Source organism: Vanellus vanellus (genome assembly GCF_965231255.1).
Source record: "Vanellus vanellus genome assembly, chromosome: 8".
Classification (NCBI taxonomy): Eukaryota; Metazoa; Chordata; class Aves; order Charadriiformes; family Charadriidae; genus Vanellus; species Vanellus vanellus.
Window position 1 is genome coordinate 5,614,305 of NC_138913.1, and position 18,613 is coordinate 5,632,917.

Genomic DNA, 18,613 nt, shown 5'->3' on the forward strand with positions numbered 1-18,613 from the left:
TTCCCCGGCATAACTATATATGTGTACGTGGTTAGCAACTGGAAGAGCAAAGCAGCAAGGTCTAGAGAAAAACACCTTCAACCCTTCCCCAGGGTGACTGAAACCCTGACTGAGCTGCCAGTGCTGTTGAACCAATGTTGACTTCTTCCTGGTGCCCTGATAGAAGTTGGCTTCTACAGAGCTTGAGATGGCCAGTGAAGGAGACGTCGGGCTGGGGCAGAGTGAGTAATACTGGTCAAATGTCTCCAATCGGACAGTAATTAGTGAACTGGTAAAACTGAATTAGAGCTTGAATTGTAAGGAAGTAGGCTTAACTTTTAAAAAGCTTTATTGGAAACTAAGCAGAACTTTAGAGGACACATTTTCAAAGGTGTCCTCCAAATTTACCTACATAATGTTATTCACCGGCACGTTCGTGTAACAAACACTCCAAACTGAAACTTCAGCCTTGTGCAGAACACCAGATTTTGGTATGAAATCTCTGACTCTTCACTCAAATCAGACCTGTCCAAACAGTCCCAGTAGGTCTATTTTGGTGTGTGCAAAGTCTTTATTTGGGCGAATGCATCAGTACACTTCCAGCAGGTGTGTGTTCCTGAAATAAACCCATAAAACGCAACGAAATCTTTGAGGTGGAGACTTCTGCAGACATTTTATAAGTGGTGTTTCTGAGTACTTGCCACTTGGAGCGGCTTAGCCTTGAAATGGTATGTCATTGCTCAAAAAAAGAAAAAAATCTCGATGTACAATGTGATCTACAATGTGAATGGCATATGTTTTTAGACTGAAGGAGGTCTTTTGGGGCTCTTCAGCCTTTATTTCCTCTGGAGACTTTTAAATACACATTGTTCCGTGGCGAACTCCACCGTTGTATGTGTTTATGGGTTCACAAATATTGGAATGCTAATTGCTATTGTTTAGAGCAACTCTTGAAATCTGCTCGGTTACGGCAAAATAAGAATAAAATGTACTTTTCTTGTCCTGCTTCCAAGGTGTAATATGAGCCCAGTTTCCCGCTGGTTAAAGCGTTGCTGGTGCTCTATGGAAAATGCTGTCCCGCAAGAGAGAAAACAGCGTACAGAAAAAGAACAGCTTTACTATACACCAAATTCTGTCAAATACTTTTTTTTTTTTCAGTCTAATCTCTTACAGCTACAGTAATCTTCATTGTTAGTTGTAAGGGTGGCAGGTAAGACCATTTTCAGACAAAACCGTGACCTTTAAGTTGACAGTGTGCTCTAATTGGTTTCAGTGCTAGACCCCTGCGCTAGTGGGAATGGAGGGTGCTCACAAATCTGTCAAAATGAGAGAGGAATTGCAAAATGTGTGTGTCATCCAGGGCATTATCTTTCTGCGGACAAAAAGTCCTGTTTGGGTAAGAAACGATGGACTATTTATTAGGAAGAAAGGTACCAATCCGTGCTCTGGCTTACTGAGCTTTGAATGGAAAGGAATATTGTATACAAATATTTGCGTGCATTTTGAAAGAGCAGTTCTCTCTGTGATATTTATGTCAGCTGATAGCCTCGAAGGACCATTTTAGTAACGAAAATGACTCTGTGATCTCTTAAATCATGCTTTCTAGCTACTGGATTTGTCGATGCTGTAGTGTTATTCTTGTAGGTTCCCTTTAAAATAATGCCCCAGATACAGCTCCTGGAAAATTGGTTCAAGTAACACTCTGAACCGGGTCACTGAAAACCTATTTAGAATTCAAAAGGCTTTTTAGCTGGAGAACTGTTTCCATATTAATAGAGAAACCACTGCGAAGGAAGAAATCACGAAGTCTAAGATTTCCAAAAAGAGCTTAAAAAGTTGAATTCCAAAGTCCTGTATTTAGTCTGGGATTTTCAAAAGGATCTAAAACATTTCTGACCCGAAAGGCGGGGGGAGTAGAGGCCATCGTACCTGCTTTTCTCTTTCAGTAGGGTGCTTGGAAGCTGGATAGTTTATCGGTTTTAGGAAGTGCAGAGCACCCGCGGACTTCACGGTGCCCAGGTTTTTACCAGCCTCGTCGGGATCAGGGTGCACTTTCAGACACTAATTCTAAACTCCTCCCTTTGAAAACTTGGCCGAAATTGTGCCCATACTTAACTTGTTGCCTTATCTCTACAGGGTACTGGGTGCTTTGCAAAATACGTACTTCCTACCTGGAGTATTTTACTCAGTTGCCTTTTAGCCCTCCTGGAAGTATTATTGCGCTCCTCAGCGATTCCCCTCTCTTACCGGGATTGCTCATGAGTAACCGTACTGAAAAAGCAAAGTGTTCTCAAGTAGCGTAGGCACTTCACTGGTGATTAATAGATGGAAACAGCAGTGGGTTGAATACGAGGGTCAGCACGTTACTCATTTTATCCCAGATACGCGATGACAATTCTGTTAATTTACATGTAAGCTAAAGCACTGGGTAACTTGCGGTGTTATATATCGGAGCAAATTTTCTTCCCAACCTCACGGCAACAGTCTTTTGGATCATTAAGCATCGTGTCTTACCATGGCTATGCAATTATTGTTTTTATCGCCTAGAAATTATTCACCGTCTTTTGCAAAATTCAAGCTGGTATTTGACTCTTTGGGAACCGAGCTAGAAGGAGACAGAGGGCAGCTAAAGTGTCGTGCTTTAGCTGTTAGCTATATCTGCAAGATATGGAGAAACATGTGCAGGGTGGTGGCTGCCGTTCAGTTTTCCAACTTTTTGGTTTTCTACTTGAAAAAGCAGAAAAAAGAGAGAAGCACGTTCACAGCATTTGCCAATGTACTCTACTTGCGAAAGGGCACTTAATTGCAGAAAAAGGAGAAATAACCCATTTTATTCTAAAGAGCGGCTCCTCACGTTGCTGCTTCAGAGAAGCTGTCATTTATCCTGAAATTTTCATGAGTCGGTGTGTGGCGTTCGCACTGCCTGGGGCCTCTTTTTGCAAGCGGGCTGGTTGCAGTCCTAAACCTACTTGCGTTCAAGTACGAGGGGCCACGAGTACCGCGCCGGTTACAGCACGTGTGGAAGAAAAAAAGGCTGTTAGGAAGTGGTTTGCTGTGGTGAAAGGTGAGGAGCCGCGCACCGGACTGTTCTCTCCTGTGCCTGAGTGAGCCGGGATCGTAGCGATGAATTATCCGTGTTTCGCAAGCGAAATGTCAGGACAAGAGAAGGGGCGGGAGGTCGGTGTAAGGTAATGCCAGTCTTTGCGAGGAGGCTGATGTTTTCTGCAGCTGTGCTCCACAGCAGCAGTGTTTAGTGTGCGCTTTCCTTGCATTTTTTCCCAAATTATTATCCCTTAAAAATATTTTCATGCTCTTCCACCAAGTTTTTTCGGAAGATGGATGCCTTTGGTGGCATTTAACTCCAAAATACAGACTGGCGAGTGTAAAGCTGAGGAACAGACTGCTTGACAGAGGACTGGGTGAAGAACCGTTTCCCCACGTACGGCTCTTCACCTTTTTTTCTTCATTTACAGGTGGGGTGAAACTCCTCGGATGAGCGCAGGTGCCTCCCTGCTGGAGTTCTGCAGAAGCTGCAGGATTCAGGGGTGTGACAGAGAAGATCTGTCTCCATCCTACCTGCTGAGACCCAGCCACCGCTTAGTCCGAATCATTTGACGTTTGGGAAATAATCAGATATTTCCCGCTCCATTAATTTAAATATCATGCCTGTGAGGACCCAGTGATAATTTTGGGGTACTGGGTGACGGGATTTTTTTTCTGAGTTCTTCATATGGCTTCTTTTGCCGTTGTTGTAGGAATAATGAACAAGCTACTTCGGCTGCTATTGTAAATATTCATGTTGAAAGGTCCAAGGTCAGCCGTGTTTAGAAAAAAACACATTATTTTGGAGAATAATGTTGTGAGTTCAGTGTTCCTACATTCATCAGACACTGTCATCTGTAGACTAACATCACGATGCTCTTTTCAGTGGATGTTTGGAAACGCACCCATGTGAGTGTAGAGCAATATTATTTTTTTTTTATTTTAATACCCAAACGAATGTCGTCTTTGCCTTTCTCTCTGCTGCGTAGACGTTGATGAGTGTGCAGAAGGGAGAGCCAGGTGTGCTCATCGTTGTGTGAACGCTCCGGGATCCTTCACCTGTGACTGTAATCCTGGCTTCGAGCTGGGGGCTGACGGAAAGCAGTGCTACCGTAAGTGACGCTTCTACACCTATGCCTTTCAGGCCGCCTTATCTGCAAACCGCTGGGTTTCGGTTTTAATTCAGTTGGATTAGCACTCCCAGCAAAATAAATGGATGCGAAAGCTCAAGCTTAATGCTGTTTTCTTCATCTTCTGCTACTGCTGGTTTTGCAGGTTGATACATTCCTAAGCCTGTGTTCGCAGACCTTAATTACTGCATTTCAAAGAGCGAATAGCCCTCCTGGTTTATCTTCGGGGTCTGGTGAATTCTATTGCAGAGCTACCAAAATATTGCCGTTCTATGCAATGTAGTCATTCCCGCCCTCCTCCTCCCATTTTTTTATATGCTGGATCTGATGCAAAAGAAAACCAACATGAGGTTCTCTCTACTCTCGTCTTTCTCTATCTAAGTTTACTTGTGTTTCTCCTGATATTATTGACACTGTTAAGTAGATGCTTTAAAAAATAAAAAAAAAAAAAAGAAAAAGAAAAAAGCAAGATTGGGGATAAAAAAAATATTTGAACAACTAAAATTTCCCAAACTAAAATGATACTGAACCCTGTTGTCTTCCCTCACGTACTTCCCTCGTGCCAGCGGGGTTTTTTAATCAACACTACTTTTCTTGAGCAGGGGACTGACTCCCAGCGCTGCGTGTTGGTAGGTGATCCCTGGGCTGTCCTTGAGGGCAAATTTAGATTAATAAAGGAGGTGATGTGGAAGAGTTGGTGTTATTATGGTCCTAACATAAGCTCTCTGGAATGCAGACAAAAGCATGACCTGTTTTAGCGAAGAGGTGGGCAAAGATCATTCAATCTAATAATACTGTGCAAGAACTTTCAGCAGAATTTCCTTAGGAAAATATGCTGGATGCCAGAGAATGAATGCTTTCTTTAAGAATGTGTCTGTAAGAAATACTTATTAAGGGTGAATTTCAGTTTCAAAGCATTAACATACATTAAAACCGAAAACCAATTATGTGAGAGACATCCTGCAGAATTATTTCATAGGTGATGGGGAACTGTGAGTAGTGCAATGGTGGAGGAAATGCAATTAATCTATAGATACGAAATGATCTGTTATGGGGATAAAAAAGTGGCTTAGTCCACTTAGATTTCGTTGTGATTTTCCGATAATATTTTTTCTTGATGTTCAGCAGATCTCAGGGGATGGTGATTCTCTGCGCCTTATGTACAGTATTACAGAGCAAACAATAAAAATAAAAACATTCTGCATGTATTTATGATCAGGATTATCCCAGTGTTTGAGCAATTTACAATCTTTGTTTATTCTTTCATTTCCCCAGTGGCACGGGGAAGAGCCGTTATTCCAGTTTTACCGATGAAGAACTGAGGCGAAGCAAATGATGAAGATGATAGTCAGATTCTGCGTCTGATCGACGCATTTCCTAAATCCCACCTTAACACACTGGGCAGAAGACTAGATTTCTTCTCCCTGGTGCAAATAATCATACCATGCATGAGATGTACCCCTCCATATGTGTTCTCCTAATTTATACCCTCTTCCAGCTAGACTTGCATTTCTTGTCGGCAGGCGGGTTGCTCCCTGGGGGCACAGAAAGGGATCAGAGCCACCGACACAGATGTGTCCGTGAGCCGCGGCAGCGGGGAAATGCCGTCTGTCTGTACCAGCTCTGGTGGGCACTGCTCTGAGCTGGGGGTGTTTCTGGAAGCTCCTAAAGGTGGCTCCTTTAGGGAGGGTGTTTCTCAGTTCTCCTCTGTAGTATGGGAAATGAATTCCACTCCAAATAACTCCGTAACAAGACGATCCGCCTAATTCTGCAAGAGAAACTTTATAACCTTGTATTTTCTTTTCATCCTAAAGAAATCATTGAATGAAGTGCTTTGGTGGGAATGAGAGGGACAGATGTTCCCGTTCCTCTAGGAGGGTTTGCACTGGACCTGGCCAAAATGTTGTGATGACTGTCCATCGCATCGCAGCCGAGGGTGGGGTGGTCTGTCAGGGCGAAGGGGGCTGGCCACAGCATCGTACCACCACCCTGTCTTAGTTGTAGGGGGACAAAGTCTCAGCAGAGGAGCTGCCGTGTGCCCCCTTGAAAGGACATCCAAGGGTGAACACCTGCAGATTGTTTTGTGGTTGGATGCCAGGCTTGGCAACAGGAGTCTACTATGAAAATTTTAAGGCATTTGTGTTTAGTGGATGTTTCAGAACTCAACTCTTTCCCATTCGCATCCACAACTAAAAGCTGCTTTTTGGAAAGCATAAGTGTTCTGGGTCGAGATGAACCACCTGGGTTCCTCAGATGGTTCTTTTCCTCCTCTGGGGCAAGGGCAGACCTCACTGGTAGGTTCAAATAAAGCATACATCTCAGGAAGCCTGTGAACGCTCCCGTGGCGGGCAGACTGCTGAGCTGGTGAGCTGGCTTCGCGTTACCAAAGTTAAGAGCATCCACTGTTATGACACAAGGAGACAAATACCTGGAGCTCAGTGACTCCAAAACATGCTCTTCTCGAGTGCGTGTGGGAGCTGAGTTTATATTTCCTGCTACAGCAGTTGGCTTATGGATGCTTTTTTACGGAAAGCTTATTCTCCAGTGACTCTCCCCCTGTGCTTGCTTTTTAACATCCTTTTGATTTATTTCTCTGCAAGGCATCGAAATGGAAATTGTCGATAGCTGCCAGGACAACAACGGGGGCTGCTCTCATCACTGCGAGCACACGACTGCGGGGCCGCGCTGCTCCTGCGACGAGGGCTATCGCCTCGATTTTGATGGCAAAACCTGCGCAGGTAATTCGCGGCGAACGCTGGGTCTCCGCGGGAGGAGGGAGGAGGTGTGGCGGGTCTCTGCAAGGGGAGCCGGCAGGAGAGCTGTCACTCAAGGCAATGCCTTCCCATCCCCTGCCCTTCTCCTGCAAGTTTTAATCAATACCATCCTCTGGCGCTTCCTCTCGGGCTGCTCCAGCTTGCCTTGCTCTGCGCGTTTGCTGGGATTGTTAATTACCGAGGGGAAGGAGTTCTGCCTCTGAAATGGAAGATGACGCTTTGGTGCATCACCGGTTGCCGTGGCCGTATCTCGTTGTGCCCAGCCCAAGCATCACTTGGCTGATTTTTTTTTCCCTGAATTTTCTTTCTTTCGGAAGAGGGTCGGCTGTGGCTCGGAGCAGTAACACTGCTGTTCTGAAGCGCTTCACGCGCAAACTCCGTGTTGTGTTATGGAAGTTGCTCTATTTCCGTCAGATTTGCTCGGTGATGAGATTGCACTTCTGGCTGCGAGAAGTCTCACTTAGGAAGTGAAAGCAATAGAGATAGATTTGTTTTTATTTCGAGAGAAGAGCTTAAAAATTCCTTCATGTTTGAAACGATTTTACGATGTGATTTTTTTTGTTTACGGCTTTTGCTCTGCAAACTGTATCTCATTCTGGTTTAGACTTGCTGTCACTATGCCATTGAAATTTTAAAGAATAGCCAAGAAGGGGGAGGACGGGGGGGAAGGCAGGAATCACAGAGCAGTGCAGCAAGACACGAGGAGAGGTGGAGAGCGGGAGCTGTGGTGAATGTGAGAGGCATTACAGACAAGAAGAGTCTCGCAACAAAACCAGCCGAGTGCAGGAGAGAGGAAGGAGCAGGGGAGGAGGGAAGCGCCGAGGTCTGCAGGGACGGTCGATGCTGGAGCTTAAAAAGCAAAAGAAAAGAGGGTCTGGGAGGGAGATTCGGACCCTGAGCCTCGCAGGGGTGGGATGGGTCGCGCAGCCGCGTTTGCGTAGGGATGAGAGGAGGCAGAGCAGCCTCCTGCCCGCGCCCCAGCCCGGTGACCTGCCCGCGGAGAGTTCAGAGGGACGCAGTTCCTCTGGGCCCAGCGAGGGAGGTGAGAGCGCAGGGGAAGGGTTTGGCAAGGCTGAGGACATGAAAAGCTGCTCTTAACAGCAAAAATTCTCCTTTTCGTTGGATGCACATTTGGCATTCCTACGCAGACGGGGGACTGTCGCTAGACCCCAGGGCGAGGCATCGTCTGATGCACTGCAGAGGAGCTCAGCTTGTGACATTTCTGGAAAATTCTCCGTGTTCAAATAACCTGCATTAATCATTTTCACGCCGACCTCCTCACCTCGATTGATTAATTACATTTTCTTTCTCCTCTTTCTCCTGTCGGTGTTTCCTAATAATGTTGGTACTCCTTCCAAGGTTAATTGAGACACTGACCTTTTCCCATCTGCGGCTGCTCGTCTGGCTAACGTTCCAAAGCGTTTTGCAGACTCAGCATTGACAAGGTGGCCCGGGGATGGCCACCGACCCGCTCAGCAGGCTGCGAGGGCTGAGATCAGCTGCGAGCCTGCAGTGAAAAGATAACAGCTCGATTCTTGTATCTAATCACCAGAACAGCGGTGTCGACGATACCAATTTCCGGATGGACACAGGGCAGGATAAGGCAACGGGCAATTAGGTATCAAAAACCACAGTTGCACCCAGCAGGCTGCTGCCGTCCCGCACATGCGGTGTTGGAGCAGAGCTTTCTTCCGCTGTTTGTTTGCGTTGAAGAAGGTGGAACGTACAAAAATGCCAATGGTTAAATGGAGATTACTGTTAAATAGATAGTATTTGTGGGCTGGTGAGAGCTAGTTGTCTTTTTTGTAAATCACCTCGTGGTAGCTAAGACTTGCCGAAACGATGCCTTTCCCTGGATGTGGAGGGTAGTGGGTGCTGTGGGAGAAAGGTAGGAGACAGCCGCTGGTGGGATCCAGGCAGTGCTGTATGTGGGTGAAGGGAGAGGAAGGCATAGAAAGGCGTGTGCTGGAAAGGATGGCCGCTACCGAGCAAAACTGTGGCGGCGGCTCGGACCGTGCCCGAGGGTTGAACGAGCTGTCCCTCCCTTGCAGAGCTGGACGAGTGCGCGAGCGGAGAGTCCTGCTGCTCCCAGTTCTGCATCAACTACGCGGGCGGCTACGAGTGTGCCTGCAAAGCGGGGTTCCAGCCGAACGCCGACGGCTGCGCCTGCGACGGTGAGTCCTTCGGTACCGCTGGCTCGCTCTCACTGGGCGCAACAGCGGGAAGAGGAAACGCTGTCAAAGCTCATCCCGGGGCTTTGTGGGCATTTCCCTAATGAGAGAATCAGTGAGCGTGTGCCAGCTTTGCTGATAAGGTGTTACAAATGTGTAATTGCCGCTTTGTGGGACTGGAATACGGTAATAACCCAGCGTCCAGCACGGAGAAGCGGGGCCGTGGGAGGCGAGCCAGCAGAGAGGAACTTTTCCTCCTCTCTCCACGGACGCTGTATATTGAAGTGTGTTACAGACTACTTCTACAGAAGGAGAGCCCTCAAAATAGGATCAACTGAGCTTAACAGCTTAAAGCAGCTGTTTTCAGTTGAGGCAAAAACATGGGTGAAATAATCTGTTCCATGTTGCCCTGAAACGTTCTAATATCTCTAGTACTTGTGAGAAACGGAGAGCCCCCAAAGTACTAAGAAAATTGGGGTTTTCTTATGTGCAGAATAATTTTTCCGATGCGGCCAGGCACGGAGTGCACTCTCCAAGCAGAGGTACTTGCACCTAATCAGCATTTATATCTGGTTTTTCTAGATGTGGATGAATGTCGTCTTGATAATGGCAACTGCGACCATTTCTGTGTTAATTCCCTGGGGTCGTACGAATGTGCGTGTAAGGAGGGTTACAGGCTTGGTGTTAACAGGTGGTCTTGCGTTGGTAAGTCATTTTTACATCTTGAAGGCCATTAAAGTATTTCCAACTGATTTAAAATGTGAATTCCACGGAGATTTTCACAGATCCTGGGATTTGGGGAGCCCAGCTTGAGCCATCTCTGAACGTGGCCGGGCTGGAGCTACGCGTAACACGTGGATCCCAAGTTCATCCTCCAGTAATGGGTTTTGCCAAAGATTAATGGAAGATGAACGCTTAAATCCCCTGGACATGTTTGAACGCCTAAGCCTCGTGTTTTAGAAATAAATGCTATTTTGACAGTTTTCTTGCCCTATTTGATGAAGTTTAACATCCTGTGGAATAAAGGTAGCCAGGTCCTGCCTTGATGAACCAAGAGAAGTTTTCCACTAAAGTGAGTGGAGTGATTCTGGATTTTTGCCAGTGTAACCAGTACAGAGTTTAGCCTGGCAACTGAATTTTATAACCAAGTTTAGCACCTGCTGGTATGTTAACCAACTCCAAAAAGAAAGCCAACTGATTTCCCATGTTTTTGAGTTTTTCTGAATTTTCTGAATTTGAGTTTTTCTGAAAATAAATTGGACAGCCAGCCTCACTCCATATTTGTCATCTCCAAAATGAGCTGGAGTAATGACCTTCATTAATGAAAAATAGTTTCAAACTTCAAGTGAGGAAAATTAAACTCCCGGTTTAATTTTTTTTTGGATTCTTCAGGATCAGAGTTTATTTCTGGAAGAAAGAAAAGGGTAAGATTGCAGACACACGCCTTTTCTCTTTTTTGGATAGCAGAAACTCTTTATAAATACAGATGAGAAAATGAATCAGCTGTGACTGCTGTGCAAACTGCATAGGGGTGTAGCTGGAAAATCTACCATCATAATAAAAAAAAAAAAAAAAAAGAAAATGTAAATGAGAGGAAAGTGTGGCAGAAAAAGACTTGGGGCCAGGTCCTGATGGCACATGTGTGTGTGTCAGCCCTAGGTGGGGAGGAGGCGGATGCGGAGGAGGCAGCGGGGTTCGCCGGGGCTCCAGGGCTGCAGTTCAGAGGTCCCCCCCAGCTCCTTCGCTACGCGCTCGGTGCCCTCTACGAGGATGAAGACCCACGAGGAGAGCTCACCCTGGTGCACAGGGTCGGTGAGTGAACGGGCATCGCTTTTGCCATCGCAGCAAATTGGGGGAATAGTCTTGGAAAGAGGATTTGGGGCAAGAGTGATGCTGGGCTGGCCAGGCTTAAACCATCCGGAGGAGCGGAGCAGGGATGAGCAATGATCCTGCTTTCTGCCCATCCTCCACGCCAGCAGGGAGGAGGCATTGCCACATGTCCCATCCCAAATGGAACGTGTTTTGGGAACAAGAAGGCTCCCTGGTTGCGGCTGCTGCTGCCTGGATGCGGCGAGGAGGGATGCGGAGGGAGGCGTGGGAAAAGGGAGCAGGACAGCAAGCAGGGGATGGGGGGGCTTCTTGGAAAAACAGGGTGTCTGCACAAAGCCCCGGAGGCAACAGACAGAGAGATCCTGTTCATCCCGGGGGCGAGAGGACTGCGTGGGTTACTGCAATGCGCAAAATCCACCAAAGCTGCTCTACTGAGAACAAGCCCTTGGGAAACCCTCCCTTTCTCCTAGAGGTAGAAAGGGGGTGGGAGGGGGTGGGCCCTTTTATCATAATTGGAGATTTTTTGGCTTAAGATATTTGCATTCTTGTTTGGGGGGGGAACCTCTGGAGATTCAGATCCCTTTGGATGCTTTGGGCATGTTCTCTGGGAAAAGCACGGAGCCATCCTTGTAGAGCTCAGGTTGGCTGAGGGCTTGGTACGACCGGTGGCAAACGGAGCACATGAGTCCACACAGTCACAGGAGTTGGGTGCAAAGCGGCATGTCCGTGTGTCTTCTAGCAAGCAGCTTTTCACCCCACCCGGACTTTGCATGACTTCGTTGTTTCCACCTGAAGGTGGAAACTTCACCACTTAAAAGTATTATGAGTTGAAGCCCGGTGCTTTCTTTCTGATGAGTGCAGTGTGTGCCGGTGGCTCACCAGGGAGGAATGAGGTTTCCTATTTTTGTTATGTATGTCCTGTGATTTTTATATGAGCTTTAATTACTCATCCGAGGACTGTGCCCTACAGGCAAAAATCAGGAACTGGTCTTGGCTTTAATAAAAAATTAACTTACTTTTATGAACAAAACTGTTAAGACCTCCCAAATCACATAGCATCCAGCCGGACTCGACGACACTGGTAACCAATTGGGAAACTGATAAATGAGATAACCACAGGCAAAATTATCAGGCCTGGAAACCACAATCAAATATTTATTGACCAGTTTTTGCATGTTTTATTTATATTTAGCCACATAAATTTGGGTGTTATCAGTCACAGCTGAGCATCTGCACTTTTTCTAAAGCTGAGGCTTTGCAGCACATGGTGGTTTGCAGGAAAAAGTGATGGAGAAATGAAACTTTTAATGGTATAGTAAATTCTTTTATTTCCCAAATATGAATTTATTCATAGAATCGTTTGGGTTGGAAGGGACCTTAAAGACCATCCAGTTCCACCCCCCTGCCCTGGGCAGGGACACCTCCCCCCAGCCCAGGTTGCTCCCAGCCCTGTCCAACCTGGCCTTGAACCCCTCCAGGGATGGGGCAGCCACAGCTTCTCTGGGCAACCTGCGCCAGGGGCTCACCGCCCGCACAGGGAAGAATTTCTTCCTGATATCTCATCTAAATCTCCCCTCTTTCAGTTTAAAACCATTCCCCCTTGTCCTATGGCTCCCCTCCCTGATCAAGAGTCCCTCCCCAGCTCTCCTGGAGCCCCGTTAGGGACTGGAAAGGGCTCTAAGGTCTCCCCGGAGCCTTTTCTTCTCCAGGCTGAACACCCCCAACTCTCTCTCAGCCTGTCCTTATAGTAGAGGTGCTCCAGCCCTCACAGCATCTTCGTGGCCTCCTCTGGATCCTCTCCAACAGGTCCGTATCCTTCTTATGTTGCGGGCCCCGGAGCTGGACACAGTAGTGCAGAAGAGCAGAGCAGAGGGGCAGAATCCCCTCCCTCGCCCTGCTGGCCACGCTGCTGGGGATACAGCCCAGGATACAGTTGGCTTTCTGGGCTGCCAGCACACAGAAGCTCATGTTGAGCTTCTCATCCACCAACACCCCCAAGTCCTTCTCCTCAGAGCTGCACTCAATCCGTTCTCCGCCCAGCCCGGACTTGTGCATGGGATTGCCCCAGCCCAAGTGCAGGACCTTATTGAACTTCGTGAGGTTCACACTGGCGACATATATTCCATATACTTTCAGACATATTTTTGTGCTGCTCTCTATATTATATATAAAAAAAAATGCTTTAAGTAAGCTGGTGCAAGTAATTAAATATTTCCTATAGCTTGAATGACTTTTTGATGTAGAAGTATGACGTTTTTCTAATGGTAATCTGTATTCTTCTCCCGAAGTACGAATTTGTAACCTCTTCCAAGTGGGAGCACTGGGACTCTGAATGTCTCTGCAAGCTTGGGCATTTGTTCAACTACAGAAAAAGGAACAGTTGGGTGCCGAGACCTAGAGGAAATCTGGCCTCACATAGAAAATTGCTGGTGAAAAGCAACGAGCCTGCTGACTTTACTGTTAGCTGAAATAATCTGCCAGCTCGCTTTCAGGTGTTGTTCAAAATCCCCTTCCAAAAAGCCTCCAGCCACATCCATAAAGCCTCGAAGGCAATAAACTGACTGTGTGGATGGGATCTTAATGTCACCGAGGTATTTTAGCAGAGAGCAACATTTATTTTCTATGCCTTTCTCAATGTATCTCACAAAGAGGGAACATGAGGGTGTGCATGTCTGCACTTGTATTTGGGTGCAAGGGGGAAGAGGAGGGTGGGGAAGGTGAGCAGGAATGCATTTTCATGTTTTTTAGCTTTTCCATATAGACTAACCCTTTTTTTTTTTTTTTTCACATCCATGAAGAAGAAAGGAAGTCAGAAATGTGTATTATGCTTTGTTTTCCTAGAATGACACTCAGACTATGGTGTTAAAGTGTTCACTGGACTATGCTTAACTAGCACCGCATCCACCTACTGCAATAGAAGAACAAAAAGGAGAGCCGGGCAAGGAGAAAAGGAGATTCTCTCCCAATAAATACTTTTAATTATATACAATATTATCAAGTGTTAGGTTCAAATTCACTTTTTTTCTGAAAGCAAAATTGTAGTTTAAAAGCTCTTTGATGAGGAATTAAAGCATTTAAGGGAGTAAATTCCAGCTACAGTTCCAGCTTTCCTTTTATTTAGACTCAGAATTTGAAGAGGAAAATTTGGGAATCTCCATTTAGGACTGTCTTTTGGGATGAACCAGTGGTATTTGCAATGCTACCAAGATGAATGCTAACAACATGAATACTTTTTTTTTTCGGTCTGTCGATGTGGTGCAGGTTCCTTTTTGCACACGTGCATCTGGAACGGTAGGTGAGAGCTGGTGGAAGTATTTTGTCTGGATGCTCACTTAAACCTTCTGTATTTTTGCTTTTCAGTTTGCCTTGATAACACTTTTGGCAACGACTGCAGCTTGAGCTGCGAGGATTGTCTGAACGGCGGCAGATGTAACAGCGAGGGCAGTGGCTGTGTTTGCTCGCCTGGGTGGACCGGCGTTATCTGTAACGAAAGTGAGTACAGTGTGTTTGAAAGGTGGGGACTTGGTCCTCCTGCTGTGACCCTGCAGTTACATAGGAAATAGGAATAACCCAGTGTGCTTTTAATCTGTAAAGCTCTCTAAGGAGCACAGCTGTCTCATAGGCAGATCAAAATTTTATTGCAATGTGGCCCATTAAATAGAAACTATAAAGGATGCCACAGTGTATAGTATGAACCCTCAAACAGCGAGGTCTCTGCCCTCCAGGGGCAGAGAGTACAGGACCCCTTCCGAAGTACTGGTGGTGGTCTTCATTCCTGTTCGCCCTGCTGCTGAGAAGAGCCAAGGCTTGCCTGCCATGCTTCGCTCCACAACTTGCCTCGCTGACTTTCAGAAGTCTGTCCTGGCAGGTGGTGTGACAATCTGGGAGGACATAGATGCTAAACTGGATTTTTCCTTTATAACGTCCTAAGACATTGACGCTTTTATTCTATTTTTCTTGTGTTGGTAAACTTGGGTCTGGGTTGTGGTTTTTTTTTTTTCCTTATCATTCTTTTAATTATTAACATAACTTTCTTGGGATGGTTAATTTTTCATCTTGGAGATTGTATTTTTTCAGAATTCTCTTGCCAAGTTGGCCAGTACCTGTTGTAATAGCTTTCTACTTTCCTTATTCCTGCCTCCTGGTAGAAGATCTTTCTGGTTCAGAAGTATGTGTCAAAACCAACTGGAAAGATAGAGCGGTGATTTCTTGATGTACCATGTGCCGTTCTTCATCTGCAGATCGGCAAAACTTGGCTGTGGCTTGTCTAAGACTTCCGACAGCAGGTCTCCTGCCTGTTTGGGATCATAGAATCATAGAACGGTTTAAGTTGGAAGGGACCTTGAAGATGGGTCCCTCCGTTTCGTGGTGTATGGCGTGATGGCCCATCATATTTAGAAAGTCTGTGCTGTCACTGATGAGACAAAGAGACGATGAAGAATTATTACTTAGCATCAGCAGTCTTCAGGTTAATCGCCATCAAGATTGTTTAGGAGGCATCATCACAAGGGCAGAAATGTAGAAAAAACAGCAAAAGATTGAAATCAACAGTCTGCCTGTAGTTATTCCGAGAGACTGATCTGGGAGACACGCGTTTGGTTTGCAAACACTGGGGACAGCTGAGAGAATAGGAATGAAGAGGATTAAAATGGCAATTTCTAGTTTACCTAAGATGGTTCAAGCTATCAAGGTAGGATATTCTAACTTCTATGCGTGGTGCTCTAGTGGTTTAGGATAGATTATAAAAATTTCAAGACAGGATACAAATTCTTTAGTTCACTTCATAAATAATAATAACATTTTTGGTCTCTATTTACAGTAGATATTCATGCACATAATCTGGCGGAATTCATCTGTGGTATTTAAAGGACTTTAATGGGACAGCATTATTGAGCCAAACCTGCAGTCTGATGAAGTAGACATTGTCAATGATAAATACAATGTATAATCTGTATGAATTAGCCATATGCGGTAGTTTTCACTCTTTTCTCTCGCTTTCTTAATATACAGCATAGTTCATGGGTTTAGGGTAAGATAAACAGTTGAGAAAACTGGAACTAAATTTCTGTAATACTGCACCAAAGAAACCGAATGGAAATTGATGTGGAATGTCGAGTTCCTTAATGTACATTGATAAAATGTCAGTGAAGTCAGATGACTCCAGCAACTGTATTTTCTGGGCTAGCTCAGGCTGCAAACAGTGGAGCAGGGCTTCATTTCACAACTCGTTTTGCGCTGGAGCGATGAGGGCTGTAGGAAGGGATCCCGTGCTGATGTGCATCCGCTTCTGCCATGATCATCTGGGCAATTTCAGAGACTACGTCAGAAAAACACAAGGCTATTTTTATAACAGTGTTTGGGAAGGAAAAAAAAAATGTTTAAAGTATTTATCTCCTAATATTCAAAACTGTGCTCTGATTTTTAAGCTTTGTACTTTATAGGCAATGTTTTTGAGCCCCGTGCACTGTGTGGAGGGGAGCATATGCAGGGGAGAGTTTGGATAAATCACATAGTACTTCACATAAGTAAGCTTGGTTAATTCAAGTGTCCCTTTAAAATTATCTAGTAAATATTAGATGGATGTGTATTACCTTATATAGCAAGAATATGACTTTGTTTAGAGCCCGCTTGACTAGAGAGACTCTTGCCTTGCTCAGTTTTGATGACTGGAGTCTTAATTTCATTTCATCTCTAGCAGAGGGGAAGGATTTCTTAGCCCATTCATCTTCCCTGCTTTCTCCGCAGCTTGCTCCCCCGGGACGTACGGCAGAGGCTGTGCCAGCGTTTGCAAATGCCAGAACGGAGGCTCCTGCGACCCCGTCACGGGGCAGTGCCGCTGCCCACCCGGCGTGCACGGCAAGCTCTGTGAAGACGGTATGGTTCCCCTTGTCTTGCCGGGGATAACGTGTACCTGAAACCTCACCACGGCTTTCCCCTTGGGTCTGTCCTGCACTTGGGTCACACCAACCCCATGCGGTGCTACAGGCTGGGGGCAGAGTGGCTGGAAAGCTGCCTGGTGGGAAAGGGCCTCGGGGTGTTGGTCAACACACAGCTGAATATGAGCCAGCAGTGTGCCCAGGTGGCCAAAAAGGCCAACGGCATCCTGGCCTGTATCAAGAATGTCGTGGCCAGCGGGACTGGGGCAGTGATCATCCCCCTGTACTCGGCACTGCTGAGGCCCCACCTCGAGTGCTGTGTTCAGTTTTGGGCCCCTCATGACAAGAAAGATGTTGAGCCACTGGAGCGTGTCGAGAGAAGGACAACGAAGCGGGTGAGGGGTCTGGAGCACACGTCTTGTGAGGAGCGGCTGAGGGAACTGGAGCAAAGGAGGCTGAGGGGAGACCTTCTCGCTCTCAACAGCTCCCTGAAAGGAGGGTGTAGCGAGGGGGGGGCGGTCTCTTCTCCCAAGGAACAGGCGATAGGACAAGAGGAAATGGCCTCAAGTTATGCCAGGGAAAGATTAGTTTGGATATTAAGAAAAAATTCTTCACAGAAAGGGTAGTCAAGCACTGGCACAGGCTGCCCGGGGAAGCGGTGGAATCGCCATCCCTGGAGGTATTTAAAAGATGTGTAGACGCGGTGCTGAGGGACATGGTTTAGTGGTGGACTTGGCAGTGCTACTTAACGGTTGGACTTGATGATCTTAAAGGTCTCTTCCAACCTAAACGTTCTATGATTCTATCTAGAAGTGATTGTGCACGGTAAATCTTAGGGACCCGAATGAGAACAGGCTCCATCGTGCGAGATGTACTGTAACCCTGCGGCTTGCCTTGAAGTGACTTTTGTTTAAATAATAGGCAGGATAAAGGGTGAGAGAAAAGCAAGTGTCTGGTAAGGGTGGGCTGCGCGGAGCCCCGGCGCAGCGACAAGTCAGCGCGGTCTTTTCTGCAGCGCCAGCTAAAAGAGAGCTGATTTGGTGTTCGTGTTTTAACACTTAAAAGTTGATGCCTTGTTGTGTTTGTCCACTCAAAAGGTTGCCCAAAAGGCCTCTTTGGGAAGAACTGTAACAAACCCTGCAACTGCGCCAACAACGGCTATTGCCACAGACTCTATGGAGCCTGCCTGTGTGACCCCGGGCTCTACGGCCGCTTCTGCCATCTCAGTAAGTCCCCATAATTTTTCAAATCTGTTTAACACACGCACAGTGTAACATTCTTTAAAGGTTCCACATCCCATATAAAATGAGGGAGGCTCTGGGTTCTGCGAAGAGCCGGGAGTTGCGGGAGGACGTGACTTTTGACACGTGCCGGGAAGCCCCAGAAACTTCATTAATCTTTTCCTCTAGCAATTAATCTTTGCCATAAGGACTGAGATTTACTGATGCGCAAAGATGAGGACTACAGGTAGGGCTGGGTTGGGATGGGCGGGTTCAACATTAGGGTTGTTGGTGAGGTTAAGGTCTGGTTGGAGCTGGTGGGTGGCTGCCGATAGGGTTGGAGTGGGAGCTGAGGAGCAGGGTGGGCTGGGGCGGGATGAGGGCAAAATGTTAAATGGGAAGGAAAAGAATCAAAACAAAAGTGTTGCAAAACAGGTGGTCAAGTTTCTTTGCACGTACAGATTTTGTTCGTAAAATCTATGCAAGATTGAAAAATAGTTGTGTGATTTTTATTTCTTTTTTCATGCAAGCTTTTGTCTCTTTGGATTGCATCCAAATGTTTTTTCATTCAGAAACTTAACTAAGTTTGCT

At 46.3% G+C, this 18,613-nt stretch overlaps 1 protein-coding gene across 1 annotated transcript in view; it reads left to right on the plus strand.

The window, feature by feature from the left end:
• The window catches only part of LOC309674956 (uncharacterized protein), a gene marked incomplete at both ends in the record, with an annotated part of 207,591 nt that overhangs the window by 147,863 nt on the left and 41,115 nt on the right, over positions 1–18,613 (plus strand). The window contains 9 exons of the mRNA XM_082487153.1: positions 1,253–1,375; positions 4,011–4,133; positions 6,752–6,889; positions 8,977–9,099; positions 9,679–9,801; positions 10,750–10,908; positions 14,287–14,418; positions 16,672–16,800; positions 17,900–18,028. Of these exons, the coding sequence (XP_082343279.1) occupies positions 1,253–1,375; positions 4,011–4,133; positions 6,752–6,889; positions 8,977–9,099; positions 9,679–9,801; positions 10,750–10,908; positions 14,287–14,418; positions 16,672–16,800; positions 17,900–18,028 (1,179 nt within the window). The remainder of the gene's footprint in view (positions 1–1,252; positions 1,376–4,010; positions 4,134–6,751; positions 6,890–8,976; positions 9,100–9,678; positions 9,802–10,749; positions 10,909–14,286; positions 14,419–16,671; positions 16,801–17,899; positions 18,029–18,613) is intronic.